The following is a 25,876-nucleotide window of genomic DNA, read 5'->3' as shown; positions in this document are numbered from 1 at the left end:
CATCACCAAACAAAGATGGCTACCTGAGGACACTACTGTCAACATGATTGAATGAATGAATGAATGAATGAATGAATGAATGAGTGAGTGAATTCATCCCTTCCAAGTAAGACTTTCTCCACATAAAGGAAAGTATCACTTCCTTCATCACGCAACATGGCCTTCAAGCGACATCCTGCTTGTTGGTCACACATCCTGCCTGTTGCCTACGGTGGGTGTGGCCTTTTTGATGGAGGTCAGACGAATGTGTGACGTGCTGTACAGGTAGCTCGCCTGATGTTCGAGACTCACGCCACTGCCGCCGCATCGTAGCTGACTGATACACACACACAAAAACGCACATACACATGAACACAGAGTGTTAGCTTGAGTCTTTAGCATCACGTCAATGTCACATGGAGGCAGGTGGAAAAATTGTATAGAATGATTTGTGTAACGTGTACACGTGACCTGTCGGCGTCCAAACCTGTTGAAGTGTCGTCGGAATTTGTCGCTGAGCAGGTAGAGCGCGAACGGGTTGACGCACGACGACGAGAAGCTCAGGACGCGAGCTAGCAGCGTTAGCAGCAAGTGAGCTAGCGACAGATCCGTCTGCTGGTAGTGGAAGGAGCGGTACAGGTACAGGATGTGGTTGGGGAGCCAGCACAGTGCAAATAAACCCACGAAGACCAGCACGATTTTGGCCAGGCGCTTCCTCGTCTCCATCTGCGGGGGCAGCATCGCGTTAGCTGCTAGCTTTAGCCGTTTGTGCATTATTAGCATCGTGTTCGCAGCAGAGGAGGGAGGCTTGTCATGTGACTCACAAGTCACACTTATGTCACCAGTTTTACGTTTTTGAGACTTGTAAGTCTTTTCTAGTCACTCCAGAAATCCATGTTAACGTTTTCATTTTCTCTCACACACCCGATGCCTTCCTCACGTTAATAAGTTCTACCGCTAAATCCGAGCCAAGTGTACTAGCAGCCGGCCCATCATGTTGCATCAACGAACCCTACAAAACCAAACAATGCCTATGAAAAATGTGTCAAAAATAAAGGTTTTATTTGAGAAACCGACAAGTGCGGTAAACCTTTTGCTGCAACTCGCATCATCGTTATTGAAGGCAATCACTTGCTTGTACTTCATCACCAACTCATCACGTGTGTCCTGAAACAGATCTTCGCCCCTTTCTTCTCATTGCCTGGCTGCTAATAATGTTTCGGTTGGCCTTGAAAGCGAGTGTCAAATATGCTAATTGTGTCAAACAGTCCAAGGGAGATGATTTCATTGAAAGTCATTGGTGGGTGAGATTGATGGAACCAGGAAAAAACCCCAACTAATTTTATCCAATTCCCAATCAATTGGAGATGTCTGCTTTTGCATTTCAACTCTTCAGTTGTTCCAGCCATATTGTGCACGATCTGTAATGTCTTTGAGCAATCACGATATTTCAACTTTATAACCCTCTTTATGTTTACTAGGAGTTAGATCTCCTTTCAAGCTACCTTTTGTAGGACTTCTCCTTCTCTACTACTAAGACTGTCTTGTGCGTAGAAAACCCACCACGTGGATTTGTCTCTTACCGTTTAACTCAGACTGAAAAGTAGTGGGCTTAAACCGGTTCCTTGACCTTGGTCTTACTTAACCAACATTTTGACTTGCCTTGTCTTGATTGAAATTTAATCGAGCCTCCAGATGACCGGCTTGATTTTTGCCACAGTGGCTTGGGACCTGTGTGACTGCAGGTCGTTAAACCACTTCTAGTATGCCATTTGTCTCTTGCCTTGCCTTCCCGCTAACATCTGGATTTTGGCCCGCTTTATTGTCGCTTCTTTTCTCTTCACCCGTTTGTCGTTTGCTCGCAGAGGCGGCTCAATGGCAATGATCTAAATAAAATCGCTCTGATTCTGGTTGGACCAATCAGGACAGGTTGCTACTGACTCGCGGCACCTTGACTTAAGACTTATATACTTTGACTTGCAACTACAATATGTGAGTGGTCACCATTGCAATTATTTCATGTCATCGTATGTGCTTGTTGCAAGAAAGGTGGCAGTATGTCATTGACGGGTTGCTGCCCGTCCACAAAAAAAAACAAAACATGAGTGGTCGCCGCTCACCTCAGCACCTTTTGACCTCCTGGTGTCAAGTCAAGTCATCTTTATTTATAAAGCGCTTTCAAACAGCCTTAGCTGTCACAACGCGCTTTATAAGAACGCAACCTATTGACGTGCTCTTAACTCCTCCCCTTCGACTTCCTGGCTGTTTCCGTTTGTTTTTGTGTCGCGCCGGAGGCTAAAGATGACATCTGGAGGTCACATGAGGAGTTGAAGGAATAAAAAGATGAGCTGGGACGAGACGCCTTTGAAAGGTCGCCCTATCATAAATATTCCTCAAGTGCTCGTGTCTTCATCGTCATCAACACGGGTGTTGCTGGTAGATGTGTGTGCTTGTTTGTGTCTGAGTGTATTTATAAGTTTGTGTGAGTCTATGTGTCTGTGGATAGGGATGTGTGTGTGTGTGTGTGTGTGGGGGGGGGGGGGTGTGTGTGTGTGTGTGTGTGTGTGTGTGTATGTGATGGATGGTGAGTTCGAGGTGCGAACCGTCACTTTCGGGGTGACATTTGTAGATAGAGTCAAGGCGAAAGTATTTTTGCGGGGATTCACAAGTCGTCGTGAACTATGCGTGAACAGTGCGGGAACCTCCCAGTTCGTGCCCCAAAATGGCACAACTTGCCACGACAAGATCGTGACCAAAAGTCGTGCATGTGTCAGCCTTGCATAAGAGGTTTCATGACCCAGTGTTTATATTAAAACTGGAACTCAAAATAAAATATTGACAATAGTATGTTCTATGCAGCCCCACTAGTCTAAATATGGTATTTTGGTTAATATTGTGCTAGTGGAATATGAGTTAAGCAGCAATATCAGAAGGCGGCCGTTTTGCTACTTGCTGTTGACTGAAAATGACATCACAGTTGCTCAGGTCTGGCTCAGGGTTAGGGTTAGGGGGTTAGGGTTCAGAAAATAGGTGAGCTGGGATTGGTCGTTGGCTGAGCAACTGTGATGTCATCTTCAGTCAACAGCAAGTGGCAAAATGGCTGCCCCCTGAGATGGAGAAAAACGGCGGGATTTTGCTGCTTAACTCATATTCCACAAATATTAATCAGAATGTCATGTTTAGACATTATATAACATATTGTTGTCAAGAAATGTTTATCGTTGACTTCCACTTTAAGTGTATGAGTCTGTATGTGTATCACGATCATCATCAAAAAGTCTGACCTGTTTCTTGGTGTGCTCGCTGACCTCCCCTGGTATGTCACGCGCACTGCGCATGAGCGTACGTGCAATGCGGTAGTAGTACACCGAAATGATGGCCAGCGGGAACAGGAAGTAGACCAGGAAGAGCATGACGGCATGGACCTTGGGGTGCGTCTGGTCGGACAGAGGGTACGGCACGCAATTGAGGAAGGTCACACTCTCGTTGCCACTCTGACCCTGAGAGGGTGGAGATGACAGAATAAAGAAAGGTCAAATGTCTGACGTGATGGTGTCACCTGGTCTGGTGTTAGCGTTAGCATGTGTTACCTGCATGGTGACAACCTGGGAGAAGACGGCCTCAGGGATGGCGAGCAGGATGGACAGCAGCCAGATGGCGGCGGCCTTCACGTACGTCCAAAAAACGGCACTGGATGCCTGGATGTCCATGGGCTTCACGATGGCCTTGTACCTGAGTTGAGACATGTCATAGCAGTGAAGGTCATTGAGCGTGCCTATGCCCAAATATGGACATCCTATGACATCACACTTCCGGTGATTCAGAACAAGTCAGGACATGTTCTAGCAATGAAGGTCATTGAGCTCATTGTGATCCTTTGTCTTTGGTGCCGGTTGGCGTGGGTTCGCTCCCCTGCCTGGGAGACCCATGTGGCTTACATGAAGTGAGCTTGTGTATGTATGAATGAGTGATTTAAAAAAAGAAAAAAAAAAAGCTCATTGTGATCCCGCCTTTATGCCCAAATATGGACTTGATGATGCCATACTTCCGGTGGCTGAGAACAAGTTGGGATATGTTCGAGAACAAGTTGAGACTTGTGTAAATGCTGCCATCTTTATTTCCTTTTTCAATATGATGCTTTTATTTTGACATGTTAAACCGGAAGTTGCGGGCTTACAGCGGTTCCGTAAAATGACACAGCCATAGACAAGCATTGGGGACCGTTTTTCTCCATCTCAGGGGGCAGCCATTTTGCCACTTGCTGTTGACTGAAGATGACATCACAGTTGCTCAGCCAACGACCAATCCCAGCTCACCTATTTTCTGAACCCTAACCCCTCATTGTCTTTTTCCTTTGGAGCTGGTTGCTTTTCGTCATCATTCTTCGTTGGGAAAGTTGAGCAAATAGATAAAGTTGATTTAAGAAGCTGTTAAAGCCTTCATGACTGATGATTGCTTGTTGAAGAAGATTGCCGTTGATTGAGCAGGCCAAAGTGGTCAGTAGCATTTGAATTATCTATCGTTAGCGTAGATGCTACGCAATGCTATATTTTTAGTAAATATGTTCTTTTTGTATGTCTAAATTTTTAATTCTACGGTGTTTTGATGAGCAATAACATCTGTGAAAGTGACTGGAGACTGGCATCCAGTCAATGGGCGGTATAACTTGTTGGAAGAGTTGGGACATGTCGTAGCATGAATGTTTAGACTCCGCCCCGTATGCCCAAATATGGACTTTCCATGACATCATACTTCCGGTGGCTGAGAACAGGTTGAAAATTGTTTGAACAAGTTGGGTCATGTGTGACTGTGTAGACACCGCCCCTTATGCCAATATATGGACTTCCTATGACATCATAGGCAAAAAGATATGATTTAGACCCCGCCCCTTATTCCAAATATGTTAACCACGGGCTTTAATAGAAAATCTTGAAGTGGACTATTTGCTGCAAGCTAATGCTAGCTAGCTAGCTTTTAAATGTACAGTATAATGGTCTTCTCAGTATGGCCACTGTTAAGGCTAATTAAAATACTTTTTTTTTGTTTTTTTTTTTTTTTAAATAAATGTCTGTACTTCTACATACCTGAGACACACACAAACACATTTGAGTACACTTCCAATAATGCTCTTTTACCTGGTGGTGGTTCAGCTAAGTGACTTTTCTCTAAGAGCAGCTTTTTCAATGTAATTTGGTTGAAATGCTGTCATAGAGTTTTATGGACGGATGCCCTTCCAGACTACAAGCCTACTGGGTTTAGGACCAGCACCTTTGAGAAATCCAAAGACCTCAATCACTTTTTTTTCACAATTTCTGCTGCAGATGAGCAATCACATGATCACGTGTGGTTGTCATAAGGACAAGATGGATGCTTCACAGTACTTGGAAAAATGTTCTGTCACACAAACTACACAAAGGTCTTTAAAACTCTTCACGTTTTCATGACAGTAAGGGAGGAGCCATCTAGCAGTGACCAAAAAAAAAAAAAGAAAGGCAAACACCAAGTGATGAGTCATCGGACTACTTGGTTGTGATCCTGATGAAGATTTGCACCCACCCACCCCCACCTCCCCGAGGAGCTCGTTAGAGACCTTGATGGGCTCGTTAAAGACCATCAGGGTCAGATGAGGGACTGAGCCATCGGCAAATGACTTCCTGTTACGCTCGACTTTCAGATACTTACAATTGGTTGACAAAGTGGCCTGCCAAACGACAGGATGACTAGCGCCCTCATTTCCATCGCCAGTTGCACTGAAGTGTGCATAGACGAGCGTTCCCATGGGATTTATTTTCATGTATATATTTTTTCTTGTATCCTGAATATGTAAACGTTGGTACATGTATTCTTGGCGAGAACCTTCTACCTCGGGTTACGAAATGAGGCCTCAGGAACATAGCAACTACAAAAACAGGTTTCCTCCAATACATCTGCAAAATGTCAACAAAACATCGCAAACTAATCCGTCACTAAATATGAGCAAACGGACACGCCGGGGTCACTTGGAGTGTGTCATGCCTCAGTAAATTGTCATCAAAGCGTCAAAGATGAGGAAAAAGTGTCAAAGCGCTCTATAGGTGACGCCCCTGCGGTTCTCGACGGTGTCCCCCGAGGAGAAGTCGGTCTGACACTTCATCTGTCACTCGTGTTCTTCGTCACGCCTCTTTCTGCTCTGTGTTTGTTCCTCTTCCCGCTCGGAGGGCGTCTGGCATCAACGTTTGGCTCATTAGGATCTTAATCGCTAATTACGGGCATGTTGGGTGCGCGCATCCGCGGCCCTTGATAGGTGGTCGGCGGGATCGGATCGTGCGATAGCGGGGGACGCGTCAGGAAATGACATCTCATCTTGCGCCTGGTGAGAAGTGATGAAGGTCAGCGTTTCTTTGGGGAGACGGCGCGATTGACACTCGACACGCCGCAATTAAATCCTTGATGAAACATTTCAATCCAGCACCTCAACGGACAAACAGGATTTATTTTGTACAGCCTCATATTTAGACCTCAATGAAGAAATGTTGAAAATGATCACTGTTTTTAATACTCCTACTAAACTGTCAGTATGATCATATTGTAATTGTCTTTTAGAGAAAGTGAGCAGTACGTTGACATTCCCAAAAAAATATTGTGCTCTGGAAGTATCACCATCCTGACTAACATCACGATGGCCTTGAGTGGTCATCAAAAATGAGACAAGAATTTAAGAAGTAAGGAAGGAGCAGTGAATAACATTGCTGACTTTAGACTAGTGATAGACCGATGTTTTTTTTTTTCAATACCGAATATGAGTAGTCAAGGAAACCGATAACCTATATTTAGAGCCGATATTCATTTGTAGTAAAGGAGACAATATTAGTGTCAACATTTTTAACTCATTCACTCGCAACCCTTTTCACTGAAGCAACCGCCTTTACTCCCGGGTTGTTTTACTGGATTTTGACTGATTTTGCAAGGCCCACAGAATATTGTGTTCTATTGCTATAAAAACATGGAACCTACCAAAAGAACGATTAGTCTCCTCTTTCAACAGGAAAAAAAAAAAAAAAGTATATTTCTGTCTGTTTCAGTTTTGCAGCAATTAGCATTAGAATACAACTAGTTTTCATCATTATTGACAAATCTGTTTCAAACAGTGGGGAAAAGAAGCTTTTGCAACATGGCCCTAGTTGATCCCTTATACTCTGCTGCCACCTGCTGGCCGTTTTTATAATAACTACCATTGCTTTAACCGTTATCTTCTTTTCAGAGGCTGCATCAAAGCCTTGTGTATGCTCTAGCATTTAAAAAAACAAAAAAACAAAACAAAAAAGAAAAACGTATAAATACGTTTTTGAGAGCATGGTAACATTTAAATGGAACATTATACGTTTTTGGGAGCAAATGAGTTAAAAATTACTTTTTCGTTTAATTTTAAACATATTAATAATTGAGAGCTTTGTTTAAAAATTCTACCAAGAAATACAGGGAGCTTCCAGGGTCATCAGCATGTGTTAAGCTAAATTAAAACCTAAGCAAGTACTTCCCTAGCACGTCCGCCTCCCAGTTCTGAGGACTCCGGTTCGAGTCCAGGCTCCGACCTTCCCGGGTGGAGTTTGCATGTTCTCCCCGTGCCCGCGTGGGTCTTCTCCGGGTACTCCGGTCTCCTCACACATTCCAAAGACATGCATGGCAGGTTAATTGGGCACTCCGAATTGTCCCTAGGTGTGCTTGTGAGTGTGGATGGTTGTTCGTGTGCCCTGTGATTGGCTGCTGAGATAGGCGCCAGCACCCCCCGCGACCCTTGTGAGGAATAAGCGGTCAAGAAGATGGATGGATGGATGGAAGGATGGATGGATGGATGGGTGGATGGATGGATGGATGGATGGATGGATGGTTGGATAGATGGATGGATGGATGGATGGATGGATGGATGGTAGTACTTCCCTAATGTTTTCTACTTTAAATAAAGTTTTCCAAAAATTCAAAATAATTTCTAAATATAGAAATATAAAAAATATAGGGAGGTTCCAGTGTTAGCATCATTTTTTATTTATTTTTTTATAACGTGGAAATTTAAATAAATCCATAAATGAAAAGTTCCCTTTATCTTTTTGAGCAACCAATGCATGTGAATAGCTAATTTAGGACTTTCGTTATGGTTTGTAAAACCTTTAAAAAAAGATCTTCGCACCCTTACAAATCCTGATGAAAACCCTAAATTTCGCTACATTCACCAGCATTCACCGCTCAGTAAGACACCAGCTTTATCGGCCTTCAGAAAAAAGCAGATACCGATATTTGTCAAAATGCCAAATATCGGCCCGGCCGATAATCGGTCTATCCCTACTTTAGACACAAGGGACCAGGGTTCAAATCCCAGTCAGTATTGTAAAATGCGCTTGGCAAGGCTAATTATGCTAAACCCGGTTGAAAATGGTGGATTATCTTCCGGAATCTTGCTCGCCACTGACAATGTGGAGTCAATACTTTTGACTGGCAAATATGTTTGGACGTATTTGCAAGTACGTTCAAACGTGTAATGCCACGAGGTTTGCACATGCACAAGTCAATAGCTGTAGCATTATGGAAAACAATGCTCCGTTTTTAGCATTTAGCCTACAAGTACGTTCAAACATAATTTGCTAGTCACAAATGTTGACTCCATATTGACAGTTATGCACGCTTCTGTATAACTGTGCCAAACAAATCACGCAAGTGACTCGCGGTGGTGATCCCTGTTCAGCTGTTCGAGTAGACTCCTGGCCTTTATGTGGCGTTCTTTTGCTGATTAGCAGTGTTGTACTTCGCGCCAAAAAAAACCCCGGTGACTTTTGGAAGTTCAAAACCACTCTTGTAATCTTCATACTACGAATTGTCTCTTGGCAGGGCTCCAGACTGCCCCTAAATGCTTTAAATTGCCACTAAAATTTAAAGACTGCAACTAAAATTTTCATCTATGTGCATTTGCAACCAGTAAATTTCCTGATTGTTACTCTTGAATATTTTTGTTGCTAATTTGCTAATTTTGTTGCATTTGTACCACACTTCAGGCCATTTATAAGTAATATAGTGAAAATAGGTGTATTATTACGTATATTTCGTAAATATTATTTTGATCTCTTTTTCCCATAAATTCACCAGAAAATACCATTTTAAGCGCCAATTTTCTGCATCTTTCTGTTTTCTTGAAATTTACCCTTCACATGAATTTAGAAGTATTTTCTCACATTTATGAAAGACCTGACTTATCACATCAGAATCTTTATTTCCAACTATTGAATTACAATTGTGAGAATATTTTCATCTCATCCTTGCAGATGTCAATGTTTGTGTAACACTATAGCACGTGTTACTTTCATGAATAAACTAAATTATTTAACCAGCTGCTGCAAAATTTAATTTGTAATTTAATGTTTGTGGAGTTATTATTTATATTTAAGAAGAATTGATGTTAAATAATTAAAGCTGTCATAATTAGTTAATGAATAAGTAATCGATTTTCAAATTAATCAACAACTATTTTAATAATTGAGTAATCGCTTGGAGCAATTATTATTATTTTTTTTTAATTGTCCAAATCCTCTGATTTCAACATATCTACAGTAATTGTTCGCTGTTTTCTGTAGTCCCGATTATCTTCTGTTTTTGATCAAACTAAGACATTTGCAAACATCTGTTTTTACTTTGGGAAAAACACAACCACCCCACCCACACCTTTTTTTTTTCTTTTTTTTTTTGTAAGCAACGATATCAATATGAAGTACGAAATAAACCAATCACTAGTTAATAAACAGTAATCAGGGAAAATGTGCTTTTGTAATACAGTTTAATGCAAAATATAAATGAATCCGGTTAGTCGATTAATTGATTGAATAACTGATGGATTAATGATCCTAAAAATATTCGATAGTGACAGTGCTACAATTAATCGATATGAAGTGAATCGAATCAGAAAAAAATCTAATCGAATTGAACTGGACTCTTGTCCATCGAAATCAAATCGATTGAGGAAATTGGAATCGATACCCAGCCCTATTAGTAAAAGTTAGAAAAAAAAAAGTGGTAGATAGATACTGATGTTGTGGGGGGGAGGGGACAACAATTTGGTCATGCGGCCAGTATAGAAATAATTTTTTGACCAGGGGTGTGCAGACATAATATTTACATAAATAATAAGCTACATGTTGATACTTGCGTCCCTTTCCACATGATGGATAGGTGACAGTGATGATGCTGATAATGGGGGTGGGGGGGGGAGTACAGGAGATGATCTTGAGCGAGGTTAGCTGATGAGGAGAGGTTCCGCGCACGAGAACGTGCACTTTTACCTGTCGGCGCTGAGCGCGGTGAGCGTGAAGACGGACACGCCGACGGAGGTGAGCTGCACGGCTGGCAGGAGCTTGCACGCGGCCTCGCCGAGCATCCAGTCCTCGGAGAAGAAGCGGAAGGCGTCGACCGGCACGCAGGTGACGAGCAGCAGCAGGTCGCCCACCGCCAGGCTGCTGATGAAGATGTTGGGCACGCTCCTCATGGCGCTGGTGCTCACGAAGATCTTCACCAGCGTCACGTTGCCCAGCACGCCCACCAGCACGATCAGCGTGTACGCCGAGGTCATGACGACGCGCACCGCCGCGTACGCGCCCGGCTCCCCGCTCGAGTTGTCGCCGGGCGTCTCCGCACCGAGTTGCGACACAACGTCGTCGTCGTCCATCGGGACTGGACCAAAGATGCGCAAAGACGCGCGCGTAAAAGCGCGCCGGTGCTTGGCTGGAGGCGTGCGCGTGTGGCACAGGGATGAGTGACGACGCGCCGCGAGGAAGACTCCTTTTTATGGCTCTGACGCACGCGCGGAGAGAAAGGAAGCTGCTTCAGCAACCTTCATCACACAACTCCATTCCCCATCATCATCGTCCTGATTCTCACGTAACCTCGCCTCATCGGCTATCTGACCTCTTCTCATCCTATTTACTTGATTCTCAATTGACCTCATTATCCTCAATCAAGATAAAGGGAGGTTGGGGGCGGGGGGCTTTTTGTCCCATTTGTTACAAATGTCAGTATTCCCTTTGTGTAATACGGGAGCAAAATGGTCTATTAAAAAAAAAAAACTTCTCCCTCTCTGGCCCATTTTGAACCTCTAATTTGATTTGTAAGAAAGCACAGCGCAATAGAGACAGGATGAGTGACTGAGGAGTTGTCAATCATTTGCCATGCTCTTGAAGGCAAAGCCCCGTGGCGGAATATCCAACTGCTCTTAGCAACAAAAGCTCAAATCAAGGAATTGTCACGCTGCCACGTTGATGGCGGTCCATGCTTTTATTTTCATAGTCATGTTTCCGTTTTATTTTGAAGTCATTAACCACCCTCTCACCTCAGGTCACTTGCCCTTCCTCCTGCACAGTAATCACCGGTCCACACCCATGATTGTCTCCACCTGTTACCAATCACCCCGGTCATAAAAGCCATCAGCCACCACCTGCAGTTGCCGAAGTGTCACATCTCAGTGCATGGAAGCGTCCTCACAGCCCTTGAAAAACAGCCCTTGTTTTATGCCTTGCCTTGCCTTGCCTTGCCTTGCCTTGCCTTGCCTTGCCTTGCCTTGCCTTGCCTTGTCTTGCGCCCTTAGTTTGCCCCTTGTTTTCCTCCCTAGTGGAGCGCTTTCTGTTGTCCCCGTTTTTGAGTGCCCTTTTTGTCTCTCCAGTTTGGAGCTTTTTTTGTTCAGCCTTTTTTCCCTCTTTAAGAGGCGTTTTGAGTTTCCGGTCATTAAAACTGGAGCCTTGTTGGCCAACTTTATATCTGCGTCTGAGTCCTCCCTCCTCTCGTCGTGTCAGGAATTGACCTTACCGTAAACCACGCTCTCATGACCTAGTAAACCAATTAAGACGCAAGACGTCATGACAGACCGTTCCCGTGTGGCCTTCATGATCTCCCATCTGACGGGACGAGCCAGAGACTGGGCCACCGCGGAATGGGCACGGCACTCCCCGACCTGCTCAACCGCAGCCGGGTTTAGCAGGGCTCTCCGCCAAGTTTTCGACCCAGTCAACATGGATCGAGAGAAGACGCGAGAACTCAGCAATCTCAGACAAGGCAGAGAATCGGTCAATGATTACGCCATCCGATTCCGAACTCTAGCAGCCAAGAGTGGCTGGAACGGCACCGCTCTCTTTGATCACTTTTTAAAGGGACTCACCACCTCAATGCAGGAACTCTTGCTTCCCGTGGACTTACCCAGCGACCTGGACTCATTGATTTCGCTGGCCATCCGCACGGATCATCGAAGGCGAGATCTCATGCAGACCAGCGGACACCAACGGAGACCCGGCTCTGGATTCCTCCGGCACCCATCGGCAAGAGAGTTTCCACAACGTGCACTTCCCCAGTCGTCCACCGCGGAAAAGGTGAGCGAGAGTGGCGAGGAACCCATGCAGCTTGACCGCGCCCGACTGACCCAGCACGAACGTCAGCGACGTCGCCAGGAGGGGCGGTGTTACTACTGTGGAGAACAAGGCCATCTGGTGGTATCCTGTCCCACCAAGAGAGGCTCCCCGGTGAGTTCGGTGAGTTCCGACTCTCCCACGCAAGTCAAGAATCGAAAACTCATTCACGTCAGGATTTCTTGCCATGCCACCACCACAGACTTGCCAGCCCTCATCGACTCCGGGGCAGATGAGAGCCTCATGGATTGGGGACTAGTGGAGAAGTTGCAGGCGGTCACGGAGCCACTAACCACCAATATGAGGGCCAGGGCGCTCAATGGAAAGGACTTATTCATCATCACGCATATCACAGAGCCTCTCGAGGTCCATATTGGACAGCACCGAGAATTCATTCGCTTCCATGTTTTTCGATCCCCGTCACACACACTGGTCTTGAGACATCCCTGGTTGCGCTTGCACAACCCCCGCATTGACTGGCGGTCTGGTCAAGTCCTGGAATGGGGGAAGGACTGTGAACACCATGGGCTGGAGCAGCCAGCGGCAGAGGCACCCTCAGCTGCCGTCCGCCAGGTGACCCTCGCGACGGACCATGACTACCCGGACCTGAACACCGTTTCCACAAGCTATCATCATCTCCAAGAGGTGTTCAGTAAATCCAAGGCCATGTCACTCCCCCCGCATCGACCCTATGACTGTTCAATTGAGCTGATCCCGGGATCTACCATACCCAAAGGTAGATTGTACTCTGTCTCGGGCCCCGAACGCAAGGCTCTCAACGAGTACATTGACACGTCTTTGAAGGCCGGACTTATCCGGCCATCCTCATCGCCAGCTGGAGCTGGGTTTTTCTTCGTGGGTAAGAAGGATGGCTCCTTGCGGCCTTGTATTGACTACAGCCCCCTGAATGAAATTACAATCAAGAATCGATATCCTCTGCCCTTGATGTCATCCGTATTCGACCAGTTGCAACAGGCCAAAGTATTCACCAAATTGGATCTCCGTAATGCTTATCATCTTGTCAGGATTCGGGAAGGTGACGAGTGGAAGACCGGCTTCAATACCCCCCGCGGCCACTACGAATACCTGGTCATGCCATTTGGACTCACCAACGCGCCGGCTGTATTCCAGGCCATGATCAATGATGTGCTCAAAGACTTCATAGACCATTTTGTATACGTTTATCTTGACGACATCCTAATCTACTCACCAGACTTGAAAACCCATCAGCAACATGTGACCAAGGTCTTGAAACGTCTTCTCGAACACCAGCTCTACGTAAAGGCTGAGAAAAGTCTTTTTCATGTGGACACTATCTCATTCCTGGGATTCGTCGTATCACCCGGGAGAGTCGAGATGGAGTTGGAGAAGGTCAGCGTGGTCCGAGATTGGCCCACGCCCGAGTCAAGAAAAAAGGTGCAACAATTCCTGGGCTTCGCCAATTTCTACCGTTGCTTCATTCGCAACTTCAGCACCATCGCTGCTCCACTCCATGCCTTGACCTCTCCCCAGCAACGTTTCAGCTGGACCCCTGAAACCAACGGCGCCTTCACAGAACTCAAGAAGCGTTTCACAGAGGCCCCGATTCTCAGAGTCCCCGATCCTACTCGTCAGTTCGTGGTCGAGGTAGATGCCTCCAATCTTGGAGTCGGAGCCGTCCTGTCCCAACGCTGCCAGGAGGATGGCAAGGTTCACCCATGCGCATTTCTGTCCCGGAAACTGTCCAAAGCCGAGCGCAACTACAGCGTTGGAGACCGAGAACTTCTGGCGGTCAAGGTCGCTCTCGAAGAGTGGAGGCACTGGCTGGAGGGCGCCGAACACCCCTTTATCATATGGACCGACCACCGCAACTTGGAGTACCTTCGTCAAGCCAAAAGACTGAACCCCCGACAGGCCAGGTGGTCATTGTTTTTTAACCGATTTTCTTTCTCATTGACTTACAGACCAGGAAGCAAGAATATCAAAGCTGACGCACTTTCATGAATCCATGATCCTGATACCACTGTGACCGAACCTGAACCCATCCTGCCCAAGAACTACGTGGTAGGAGCAATGTCCTGGCAGATCGAGGAGGAGGTCAAGGAGGCCCTCCCAAGGAGTGTCTACCACGACGGCTCTATGTACCGGAAACCCTGCGAGCTCAGGTGATCCATTGGGCACACACCTCTCGTTTGTCTTGCCACCCAGGAACTCGCAGGACTCTGTTTGCCGTCGCCCGGAGGTTCTGGTGGCCTTCCATGGAGGCCTCGGTACAAGAGTACGTCAAGGCCTGCCCAGTATGTGCCAGAAACAAGACATCGACTCAACCGAGGATGGGCCTCCTCCAACCACTCCCAATTCCCTCAAGACCCTGGGCTGAAATATCAATGGACTTTGTTACTGGACTCCCTGCTTCTCACGGTAAAACCATGATACTCACAGTTGTCGACCGTTTTTCAAAAATGGTCCGCTTCATCCCGTTGTCCAAGCTACCCTCAGCCAGGAGAACAGCAGAGGTCATGATAGACCAAGTATTCCGGGTCCATGGCTTCCCACGCCACATAGTGTTGGACCGCGGTCCTCAGTTTGTTTCCCGATTTTGGAGGGAGTTCTGCAGAGCCCTAGGGGCAACGGCGAACCTAACCTCAGGTTACCACCCGGAGGCCAACGGACAAGCTGAGCGGCTCAACCAGCAGCTGGAGACCGGACTCAGATGCCTGGTCTCCCAAAACCCCTCATCATGGAGCAAGAACCTGGTATGGGTCGAACTCGCGCATAACTCTCTACCCACGTCTGCTACAGGAATCACGCCCTTCAAGTGCTTTCACGGCTACGATCCTCCCTACTTCGCGGACCTGGAAGAGGAAGCCTCAGTGTCCTCGGTCCACGCCATGGTCCGCAGGTGTCGCCGAATCTGGTCAGCAGCTCGACTGGCACTACAGCGTCAAGGGGACAGGGTGAAAAGAGCTGCTGACCGGAGGAGGAGGCCCGCGCCACAGTACCAGCCGGGTCAAAGAGTCTGGCTGTCCACAAAGAACCTTCACCTCAAGGTACCATGTCCAAAATTGGCCCCAAGATTCGTGGGCCCGTTTCCAATCGCCAAGTCCATAGGTCCTGCCGCCGTGCGCCTTCGCCTGCCTCGATCCCTCCGCACCCACCCCACCTTCCACGTGAGCCAGGTCAAGCCAGTCCAGGACAGTTCCCTGGTCCCGCCCGAGCCTGCGCCGCCCCCTCCGGAGATGGTGGAGGGGGGCCCGGTGTATAAGGTTAGGAAATTGTTGGACGTCAGAAAGCAGGGCCGGGGACGCCAGTATCTGGTAGATTGGGAGGGATACGGGCCAGAGGAGAGGCAATGGGTGCCCGCCCGGTTCATCGTGGACCCCTCCCTCATTGAAGAGTTTCATGAGGAACATCCTGACCTGCCTGGGCCGTCAGGAGCCGGCCGTTGAGGGGGGGGTACTGTCACCTCGCCACGCTGATGGCGGGCCATGCTTTTATTTTCATAGTCATGTTTCCGTTTTATTTTGAAGTCATTAACCACCCTCTCACCTCAGGTCACTTGCCCTTCCTCCTGCACAGTAATCACCGGTCCACACCCATGATTGTCTCCACCTGTTACCAATCACCCCGGTCATAAAAGCCATCAGCCACCACCTGCAGTTGCCGAAGTGTCACATCTCAGTGCATGGAAGCGTCCTCACAGCCCTTGAACCACAGCCCTTGTTTTATGCCTTGCCTTGCCTTGTCTTGCGCCCTTAGTTTGCCCCTTGTTTTCCTCCCTAGTGGAGCGCTTTCTGTTGTCCCCGTTTTTGAGTGCCCTTTTTGTCTCTCCAGTTTGGAGCTTTTTTTGTTCAGCCTTTTTTCCCTCTTTAAGAGGCGTTTTGAGTTTCCGGTCATTAAAACTGCAGCCTTGTTGGCCAACTTTATATCTGCGTCTGAGTCCTCCCTCCTCTCGTCGTGTCAGGAATTGACCTTACCGTAAACCACGCCCTCATGACCTAGTAAACCAATTAAGACGCAAGACGTCATGTCTGCGACGGCACGTGCGTTTTGCTGCGTACCTTCCCTAAACCCTCAAACAATTGCAAACAATGTCTGCACTGGATCAAACTTTGTGGAAGAGCACACACACGACCAGTCGAATCCCTCCAAAATGGCCAGAAACTACGTCTGCACGAAGGTATTGTTCTCCCTTGTTGTTTTTAGCCAAAGGCTAACGATAGCTCCAGGTAGCTAACCATCCACAGGTTTGATGACTTACTCTTTATTATAAATGCCAACAGAACTAACTTTTCAGACACGACCAGTTGAATCCCTCCAAAATGAACAGAAACCACTACGTCTGCGCTAAGGTAATGTTCTCCATTGTTGTTTTTAGCCAAAGGCTAACGATAGCTCCGGGTAGCTAACTGTCCACCACACGTTTGTTGACTTACTATTTACTATAAATGCCAACAAAACACTGAAACTGTGAGGTAATATAAATTCATTGTTACCCTGCTTGACAGGAATAATGTCCAAAACCTTCGGTTTTGCCAATAATCGATCAAAGTGAGTGAGGAGACTCTGTCTTTTTGTTACATCTGTTGTAGCAGACAGCGTATTTCCTTTTGTTTTTGGCCAAAATTGCATGGTGAGGGAGTGAAGATACACTTCACTAAAAAATTTAAAGCCCCCTTTTCTTGCTTCGGAGAGAAATATCGGCGTCCTGAAAATATCTGACCGAGAAATCATAAGGAAGATCTGACAACTTTGCCATTACAGCGCGTGCTGTTTCGCTAAATCTTGCCCGAACAATGTCTGCTTGTCCTCATTCAAGGACGCATCTGTTGAGGAAGAATCTGTACTTGCTCCTGCACTCGCTCGTGAATCTAACTACTTGTTGATTTTTGCATTGGGATTTTTAACTACATTGTTGCAGAATGCCTGGCGGAAAAAGAGCTGACGAGATTGAGGAGATAAAATCTTCTCTTAAAAAACTCAGTGGAATGGTTGCCGAATTACTTGAAATGAAGAAGAGCATTGAGCCACTTCTTCAGGAAATACAGCAATTGAAGAAAGAGACACAGGAAAAAGATCGACGCATTGTTGCCTTGGAACAAAAAGTGGATGATTTGGAACAAAATCTTCGTATCAACGATGTGATAGTCACCGGTATCAAGATCAAGCCGCGCCGTGGCCCTTTGAGAGCTGCGGCTAGCACGAGCACGGAAGATTCTGACCAATATTCAGGGAACGAGACTGTGGAACAGCAAGTGACACTTCAACTCAGAGATTTGGGATTAACTGTTGATCCTGCGCACATTCAGATGTGCTTTTCGCTTCCAACTGGAGGGACACGACCACCGGCAGTTCTGATCAGGTTTGTTGACAGAAAGAAAAACATTGCTCTTCTGAGAGACCGTCACAAGCTTCGTGGGAAACATGTCTACATCAACGAAAACCTCACCAAACGAAATGCTGACATCGCCAAAAAGGCTCGACAAATGAGAAAGAATGGACTTATCGAAAGCACGTGGACAAAAGACTGCCGAATTTTTATTCAAACTAAAGATAACTCTGGTCAACTAAAAACACGAATCGTGAAAGGAGCTGAGGAATTGGCAGCGCTTGAGAGACAACAGTAATTATATCACAACAACAACAACAACATCACTAATTACCCAAAGCTGGAGTTGTATATGATTATTTGCTGACTTTGCCAAGGCTAACTCTTGTTTATACACCTGCATTGATAACATGTATTGCTGTTCCCGTTTGAATCTAAATATTGTCTGTCTCGAATTCCGTTTGGACATTTGTTGTAACAGTCAAGGCTACATGATAAGGCTGTATTGTGGCTCCAATGAATCTGCTGTCAATACGCAAAATGGGGGTTGGTGGTCTGGTTCCTGGAATGCAGCTGGCGTGGGCCGCTCTGCTGGGTGAGCTAGGCTGGGCAGCGCACAGGAGTCATCAGATCCACAACATGCTAACAACCAGTGGTGCTACCTGACCAGAATCGAGTGCTGAAATTGCTTGAAAGCAACGGGCCGAATGCAAGCCGATCTACTCTTCTGGAAAGCACAACATGTGTGAAAGCTGATCCGAGGTCAGCGAAGACCCTACTGGTGAATGAGAAGAATTGCGCTTGCCTTGGCTGCTCGCCTGGCGGGGTGGGCTTGCTGGTGGCGTCTGGGGACCGACTCACCAGTGCCAAATGACTGGGACTAGCCACAATCTAGACACGGACATTCAAGATGAACTGAGCGAGCAGTGTCTGGGATAGTATGGGATGGATAACGATAAAAATTAATGACTATTCTAAATAATGTATATTAGGGGTGTGAATTGCCTAGTACCTGACGATTCGATTCGTATCACGATTCACAGGTCACGATTCGATTCGATACCGATTAATCCCGATACGAATTTATAAGTCGATTGTTGCGATTTTTTTTCATTCAAATTTAGAAAATACTAATCAGTAAGCTTGTAGAGTGTAAGATTTATATGAAAATGTATTATTTATTTATCTGAAATTTCAGTCTTATAGAGGTTGTAATCTGTTTCATGTTTGAACAGCATTAAAATAAAATATTAAGGCTTAATGTTCCGTTCATAACATTCTTCCATGCTCAAGGTGTGAATCCTAACCCGAAGTCAGACGTTTTGTTGAATATTTTTCCATTAAAAATGGACGTTTAAAAATCGATTCACACACACACACACACACAAAAGAAAAAGGCAATGATGATAAGACGTTGAATCGGTAAGACTACCGAATGAACAATTCTGAGCTCTTTAAAAAAAAATAAAATAAAATAAAAAAAAAAAAAATAATAATAATAATCGATTTTTTTTTTATTGAATCGATTCGAGAATCGCGCGATGTAGTATCGCGATATATCGCCGAATCGATTTTTTTAACACCCCTAATGTATATGATTGATGTGTTATAGTAATGGGTCGATGGGGACGGGTCTCGAATAAGCTTCGGCTTCTACCTGTCAGCCCTTCTTTCGGATGTCAATGTTGCAAATGATGTGATGTGATTGATGTAAACTGTAATGTGTCCGAAAGGAAAAAAATGAATTAACAAAATGGCGGACGAGGAGCCAAAATGGCGAGCTGGGTGTAACCATTGTAAATTCGAAACACCTTGGGTGGAGTGCGCCTTAACTCGAGGACTCACAGTAGTTGAATCACAGCTAATATAGCCATCGGAGTTTCACACCAGCATTTATTTTTTATTTTTTGGTACCATTTACAACACTTTAATTTCTTAAAGCTTAAATGCAGATATTAAAACACGTTTAAGATAGTGAGAAAGAGAGAGCAAGAAAGCAAGCACATTGGTAACAAAAAAAAATAAAAAATAAAAAAAAATACATGTACAAACAATGTGGGCGGGGAGGGGCGTGTCACGGTAAGGTCAATTGTGCAATTCCTGAGACAAAAGGCCTAGATACACCAATCCAAAGCGTTGGGATACGGTATGCACCGTCTAATCAGTGTATAAATTACTGTCGTAAAGTCGGATCGAGTTGGAATACGTTGGGAAGGGGCGTTTCCAGCAAATTCGACATGCTCAATCGGCGTTGTGGCATTTGATCACTGTGATTGTCTGTTAGCTAGCGAATCAGCGCACGAGGAAAGAAGAGGAAGTGACAAACGCGGCTAAGCAGTACTCGTGGAAAGGACCTTTTTTTTGTCGCTCATTTTGCACATCGTCACCCTGGTGTACCCTTTGCATTTGACCGTACAATTTCTGTCTGTACAGTAGATCGGGAAGATGACTTTGTCTCTTAGGTTCGAGAGAGACCGGCATTGTATGACATTACCATTATAGGGTATGCCGACAAAGGTGTGAAAGTTCAACTACGGCATGACATGGGGTCGCAGCTGGATATAGCAGGTAGGATTTACTTTTATATACACGATACGGTGCAAAAAGCCGGAGGGCTTCATTCACCTGGGAGGACATCGTAAGAGAAAATGTAACCGGTATGCATCGTTTACGTTTTTATATCCCGCCCCTGAAAAGAGGTTTCCGGTTGCCTTTAGGAATTATGATTACCGCCGCCGATGGTATGGAGGGGAATTACTTCTCGCGCATGGAAAGTTGAAAGCATTTGAAGTGGCAAGTTTGCGAATGTGGGCTAGGAGGCGCTGTAGCATCTAATCCGCCAGTATTTATAGAGCACTGTTGAAACGACACAGTTGACCAATGCTGGACACAACGATGTGAAAACAAAACAGAAATAACAATTATGATAAATAGTGTAATACGCAGTGTAATATGCAAGCATACTTGTCAAAGGCAGTGAATGAGAATACTGTTCCATTTTTCAAAGAAATCTCGCTGTATGTTATGATAGATCAGGGATGGTCAATCTCGGTCCTCGAGGGCCGCAGCCCTGCAGGTTTTGGATGTTGCCCTTCCTCAACACAGCGGATATATGATCCGCTCATCAGCAAGCTCTGTATTAGATTGATAACAATCCCATTGATTGGAAACAGCTTGTGTTGGAAGAGGGAACCCTGCAAAACCTGCAGGGCTGCGGCCCTTGAGGACAGAGATTGCCCATCCCTGTGATAGATGTTACCAAAAACAGCGCTGAGATCACGTAATCATATTACTGTCCATAGCCAACAATAAGATCATTAGCCACTCTGGTGAGGACCGTCTCAGTAGATTGAGCTGCCTTTGAATAGATTGCTAGAAGGCCGTGTGATCATTAAACTATCATGTAAGAATGTGGGTGACACTGGTCGATAGAGTTGGGTTGAGTTTGGTTTTACGTAAGGGTCTAATAATGGTTGTCTTAAAAGATACAGTTACAGTAACAGAGGAGAGCTACAAGTTAATGTTTTAGAATAGAAGATCCGAAGATTGAAAACAGATCTTCGTGTTTCCTGAGTAGAGGGTAGAGGCTGCTACACAAACGAGTTGCGAGAATTTGGGAAGTTTGATTATCACACCCACCTACGTGGGGCAAAATTCTTTCTCCGTATTTGACTGTTTGTATTTTAAACAATTACCTCATTTCTCATAGAATACAAAAATTTAAGCGCATGCTGTTTCTGCTCAAAGCTCCCACACGATTGCTTAATTGTTCGGTTCTCATCTGTGAACAGAGTGTAGGTCTCAATTTCAATGTTTGTTTTAGTCTTAATGGTGCTACACTGCTGAGGCGGTTACAGAGTGCTACATTGGTGAGTTTTTGTAGTAGGACCAACATGAGGAGAGATCTGTGGGTTCACCAAACTGTGATTCACACGTGTTCATATTCTTATCCTCAAGTCTGACCTTGAATTGGTGTCTTGCCTAACATGTTTTTATCACTCCTATCTTCATGGTTGAAGTGTAACCAGCATGAGCATTTCTGTCCATCAATGCGGTCACATGACAACATGAAAGCGATTTGTCAGTCGCCACAGCTGGAGTGGCACATGCAGGAAGCTGCGCGGTTGGACCATCAAAGTAAGAGAGTGACAGGAGCCATGGTGCCTTTCCGAAAGGTTTGTGTGACTCCTCGCGTGTGATGTTTAGTAACGAGCACGGTTGCCCTTTGACGAATGGGTCTGGTTTGTTTGGGGCCACTGGCGGCGAACGGCAGTCCACTTGATTGTGGGAGGGCCCACAGGAAGCGGCCTTGACGCAGTGCCTTAACTTGACCCTGGCCTCCACGGCATCCCGGGACCGGCATGCGTTTAGGACCTGTGAGTGGAAAAAAGAGGGGGGAATGAACAACACGCCGCCAGGATTACGGTTGGTGTGTGGACTTGACTTTTCTTTGCTGTAGTTTTGCTTTGCTTCAGTGGGACGTCTTTGTTTGGCATTTGGGACACCGGCAGCTTCGTCAATGCTCTTCCAGAAGTATTTGCAGTGCAGGGTGTGTTGTCATCACTTTCTGACTTTTGTGTTTTCCTCTCACTATTCTACCGGCTGATTTGTCTTTCCACTCATCATACACATGAATATAAATCTCCACTTGATATGGCGTTGGCCATCACTGTGTTGCGAGCTGAAGGTGAAATTGAGGTAACGGGGAGCCCTGAGAAGACGTTTGTCCGGGCCGAAAAAGGCGAGCTTTGTGTCTTTGTAGCATGTTTGTGGCGAGTGTGAGTGTTGGAGGTTGTGTTTTTCGCTGACAGAGTCCTGTAGGGATTAGAATGCAGGGAGCAGCCGGCCTGCAGGGCCATTGTTGGCCCCTCTGTGTCTACTGAGCGAGTCAATTGATGCGTAGATAAAAGGCCAAAAAATATGCATTGACACGGGCTTTGGGGACGAGCAGGCAGAGGGCGGTTGTGTTGCTGGTGCCATGTGGGCCCACAAGCGCCCTGGACGCAGATCGACGGCCCAAACATGTCCTTAAACTACATCAAGAACTTCTACGAAGGATGCGTAAGTCACTCCGGCGTTCAGGCGCTCGTATATGACGGAGAGCAGCTCGTTCTCCTCTGGCCCACTGTGGAGTGAGAGTATAAAAAAAGGATGGGCGGGAGAAAGAAGTTGAACGGCGAGGATGATGAAGGCTGAGAAGGTTGTTTGGGTGCACGGGGAGTTGATGGAGGCTTTTTGTGGCACGCTGAAAAGCTTTCAGCCTTCAGCTGAGGGCCTCAGTGATTTATGTGGCTGACAAAAGAAGCATTCACTTGGCCTCCACCTCCATCTGTGCACCTGTCTGTCTGTCTGTCTGTCTGTCTGTGTGTGTATGTGCGCGCATGCCCCCTCACTCATGCGTATGCGTATGTGTGTGTTCCAGCTCAGGCCTCCGACGGTCATCGGCCAGTTCCACACCTTGTTCTTCGGCTCGGTGCGGATGTTCTTCCTGGGAGTTTTGGGCTTCGCCGTTTACGGAAATGAAGCGCTCCACTTCAGCTGCGACCCGGATCGCAGAGAACTCAACCTGTACTGCTACAACCAGTTCAGACCCATAACGCCTCAGGTACCACAAAACCACCTCACGCTCAGTCTCGGCTGACTGACTGAAGACAATCTGGTCTCTCAACAAGGACCTTTTTCTTACGTGTTCCTGGTGTCGGCCATCTTGCAGGTGTTCTGGGCGCTGCAGCTGGTGACGGTGTTGGTCCCGGGGGCTGTGTTCCACCTCTACGCCGCCTGCAAGAACATTGACCAGGAGGAGATCCTGGAGCGACCCATCTACACCGTCTTCTACATCATCTCCGTTCTCTTGCGCATCATTTTGGAAGTCATTGCCTTCTGGCTTCAGAGTCACCTCTTTGGCTTCCAGGTCTGGTGATTTTCAAAATAAGTCTTACACAAGTCGAAGTCTGTCTCCTCGAGTTTGGATCAGTTGAGAACCTTCTCGTTGAGTCTGAAAGAACCTCATGCTAAGCTATGTGATTTTTGTCTTGCTTGCTAAGAGCTACTTAACATGCTATCCATACTTGTGTTTACTCAACACCTGAAAGATCATTTGACCATCTGCTCCTTGGTGGAAGCTCACAGGGAATCAAGCTTTTTTTTAAGTTGCTTTAAGTGGCTTCTTTGGCTTTCCACTCGGCAGTAGAGTTGAGTTGAAAATGTTTCTCCTTGAATCCATTTGGAGTAAAGCCGGGATTTCTTCGACAAATAGTCCTGGTGCTTCGATTCAACCTTTGCGGATTTTCTTCTTTTCCTTCTTGTTTCTGTTTCAGGTGCACCCGCTCTACATGTGCGATGCCAGCGCGTTGGAAAAGACCTTCAACGTGACAAAGTGCATGGTGCCCGAACACTTTGAGAAGACCATCTTCCTGAGCGCCATGTACACCTTCACCGTCATCACCATCCTCTTGTGCATCGCCGAGATCTTTGAGATCCTCTGTAGACGACTAGGCTATCTCAACAACCAATGACACCTTCTGCGCACGGACACCAACCATCACTGCCACTGCCACCGCCGCCGCCGCGTCCCCACACTTTCGTTTCTCGTCAGCCTCTTGGTTAGCGACTGCTGGACCCGTGTGAAACAGGAAGCTAACGCGAGGGCGCCACGTGCAAGTCTGAAATAGTCCAGCTTTCCCCGAGGGAGGTCAATGCACGGGACTGCTGGCAGGATAAGAAGGACGTGTCGTCGGGATGTGAGGACGATGCCCATGAGCCGTAGGGATGCATCTTGGCTCTGGACTACAGGTGCATCTTTCCTCACAACTCCGTGTGTGTGTGTGTGCGTGTGGGTGGCCGCCTCCAGTCCATTGTGACCTTTCCCGATTTGACAGGAAAACACATGTAGATAGGAAATGTCTCCAAAAAAGGACTGTGATGACTTTCAAGTATTTCAAGTGTGAAAGAAATCATTTCTGTACATTCAGATAGTTTTTGTCATAAATTGTTTACTTTCAAGTTACAATTGATTGGTCATATTTGTAAGAAAAGATTCAATGAGAAATTTATGTTGACTAACGGGCTTGTTGAAGGAAATAAGTCAAAGATGGTCTGAGGGGCACAACGAGTACAGTAGATTTTACTGAACAACATCAAATGGTCCCATTTTTTGACCCTTTTGGTATCATTTAGAATGTCTTTAGATTATTGATTAATTGTCACTTCACATAACTCTGTTTTTATTTTCTTAATCAGACATCCATCCAACTTTTGTTGTGAAGGTTTCATCTGTTTTTCATCTCAGGTACAAACTTGCATTAGCAGACAAAAGTGGATCACTTTGAATGCTTTGAAAGAGGATTTCAAGGTGCTGCTGTGTTTTTTCGTGCGTGTAAGCGAATGCTTGTAGGATTTCCTTCCTGCTCAGCAAAACAAAGTTATTCGAGGATATGATTACACCTGTGCAGCCGTGAAATTGTTAACTCCACAACGCTCCAAACAAACTCAAATTCAAAGTGGAGCTTTTATCATCGCATGTTTCTGTTTGAAACAATCCCAATCCATGATGAGATTTTGTCTCGGGAACATTTTAAACATGATTATGAGTAGCAGCTTGTGGTCGCTTGTTCACAAAAACTTGACTACAGCCTCTCTGGTGCTAAGCTATTAGCGAGTCTTTGTGGTCATTTTGCACACATTTGTATCGCTGGCGGGTGGTAAACAACGTCATTTTCAGTTCACTGATGTCATACCTCCGGGTCATAGCTAGCAGCTCGTGAGCAGGCTGCCAAAATTCTACAAACGAGATTGCATTGCATGATACTGTAGCACAAACATGGCGACTACTACCTCAGCAACCGAGTCAACATGGAGATACCATCAAGGTGCTAATGTAGCTAGCAGCTAGCCCGGCAGCTGATACCTTTGACATGCTACAATGGACAGCAGCTAGCTCAACAGCTAATAGCTCCACCATGCTAATGTGGCGAGCAGCTATCCCAGCAGCTTCAATATGTTCCTAATTTATTTTAGATCGTGAATCATTTATAGATGTGTGGAATGAGTGACTGACTTCATACATTTTAAATAAATCTGCATTTTTCATATTTTGGACTTCTTTCCGTCTTCATCAGTTGCTTGGTTGTAATAACTAACTGCTTTTTTTTTTTTTTTTAATTGTTGATGCCCATTTGTG

General features: G+C 45.9%; 2 protein-coding genes across 6 annotated transcripts; one reads left to right on the top strand and one right to left on the bottom strand.

Annotated features, from left to right (window-relative positions):
- Positions 1-171: 171 nt before the first annotated feature.
- Positions 172-10,734, bottom strand: nmbr (neuromedin B receptor). The gene is made up of 5 exons (XM_077509817.1): positions 10,281-10,734; positions 3,570-3,711; positions 3,264-3,479; positions 467-705; positions 172-316 (listed from the first exon to the last, which is right to left on the bottom strand). Exons 1-5 carry the CDS (start codon positions 10,661-10,663, stop codon positions 187-189), a joined length of 1,110 nt encoding a protein of 369 aa, XP_077365943.1. The 5' UTR covers positions 10,664-10,734; the 3' UTR covers positions 172-186.
- An 11,095-nt stretch (positions 10,735-21,829) lies between these two features.
- gje1a (gap junction protein epsilon 1a) lies at positions 21,830-25,801 on the top strand. 5 transcript variants are annotated; one of them, XM_077510742.1, is made up of 4 exons: positions 21,830-21,872; positions 23,120-23,302; positions 23,411-23,608; positions 24,015-25,801. In XM_077510742.1, the coding sequence occupies exons 1-4, from the start codon at positions 21,855-21,857 to the stop codon at positions 24,210-24,212; spliced, it is 597 nt and encodes a 198-aa protein (XP_077366868.1). In that variant the 5' UTR covers positions 21,830-21,854; the 3' UTR covers positions 24,213-25,801. The 5 variants fall into 5 exon arrangements, with proteins under 5 accessions (XP_077366868.1, XP_077366869.1, XP_077366867.1 ...); XM_077510743.1 differs by lacking the exon at positions 21,830-21,872 and adding an exon at positions 21,899-22,122; XM_077510741.1 differs by lacking the exon at positions 21,830-21,872 and adding an exon at positions 21,899-22,126.
- The last annotated feature ends 75 nt before the right edge of the window (positions 25,802-25,876 follow it).

This window comes from Festucalex cinctus, chromosome 21, assembly GCF_051991245.1.
Source record: "Festucalex cinctus isolate MCC-2025b chromosome 21, RoL_Fcin_1.0, whole genome shotgun sequence".
Taxonomy (NCBI): Eukaryota; Metazoa; Chordata; class Actinopteri; order Syngnathiformes; family Syngnathidae; genus Festucalex; species Festucalex cinctus.
This window is presented reverse-complemented; position numbering and strand designations above follow the sequence as displayed.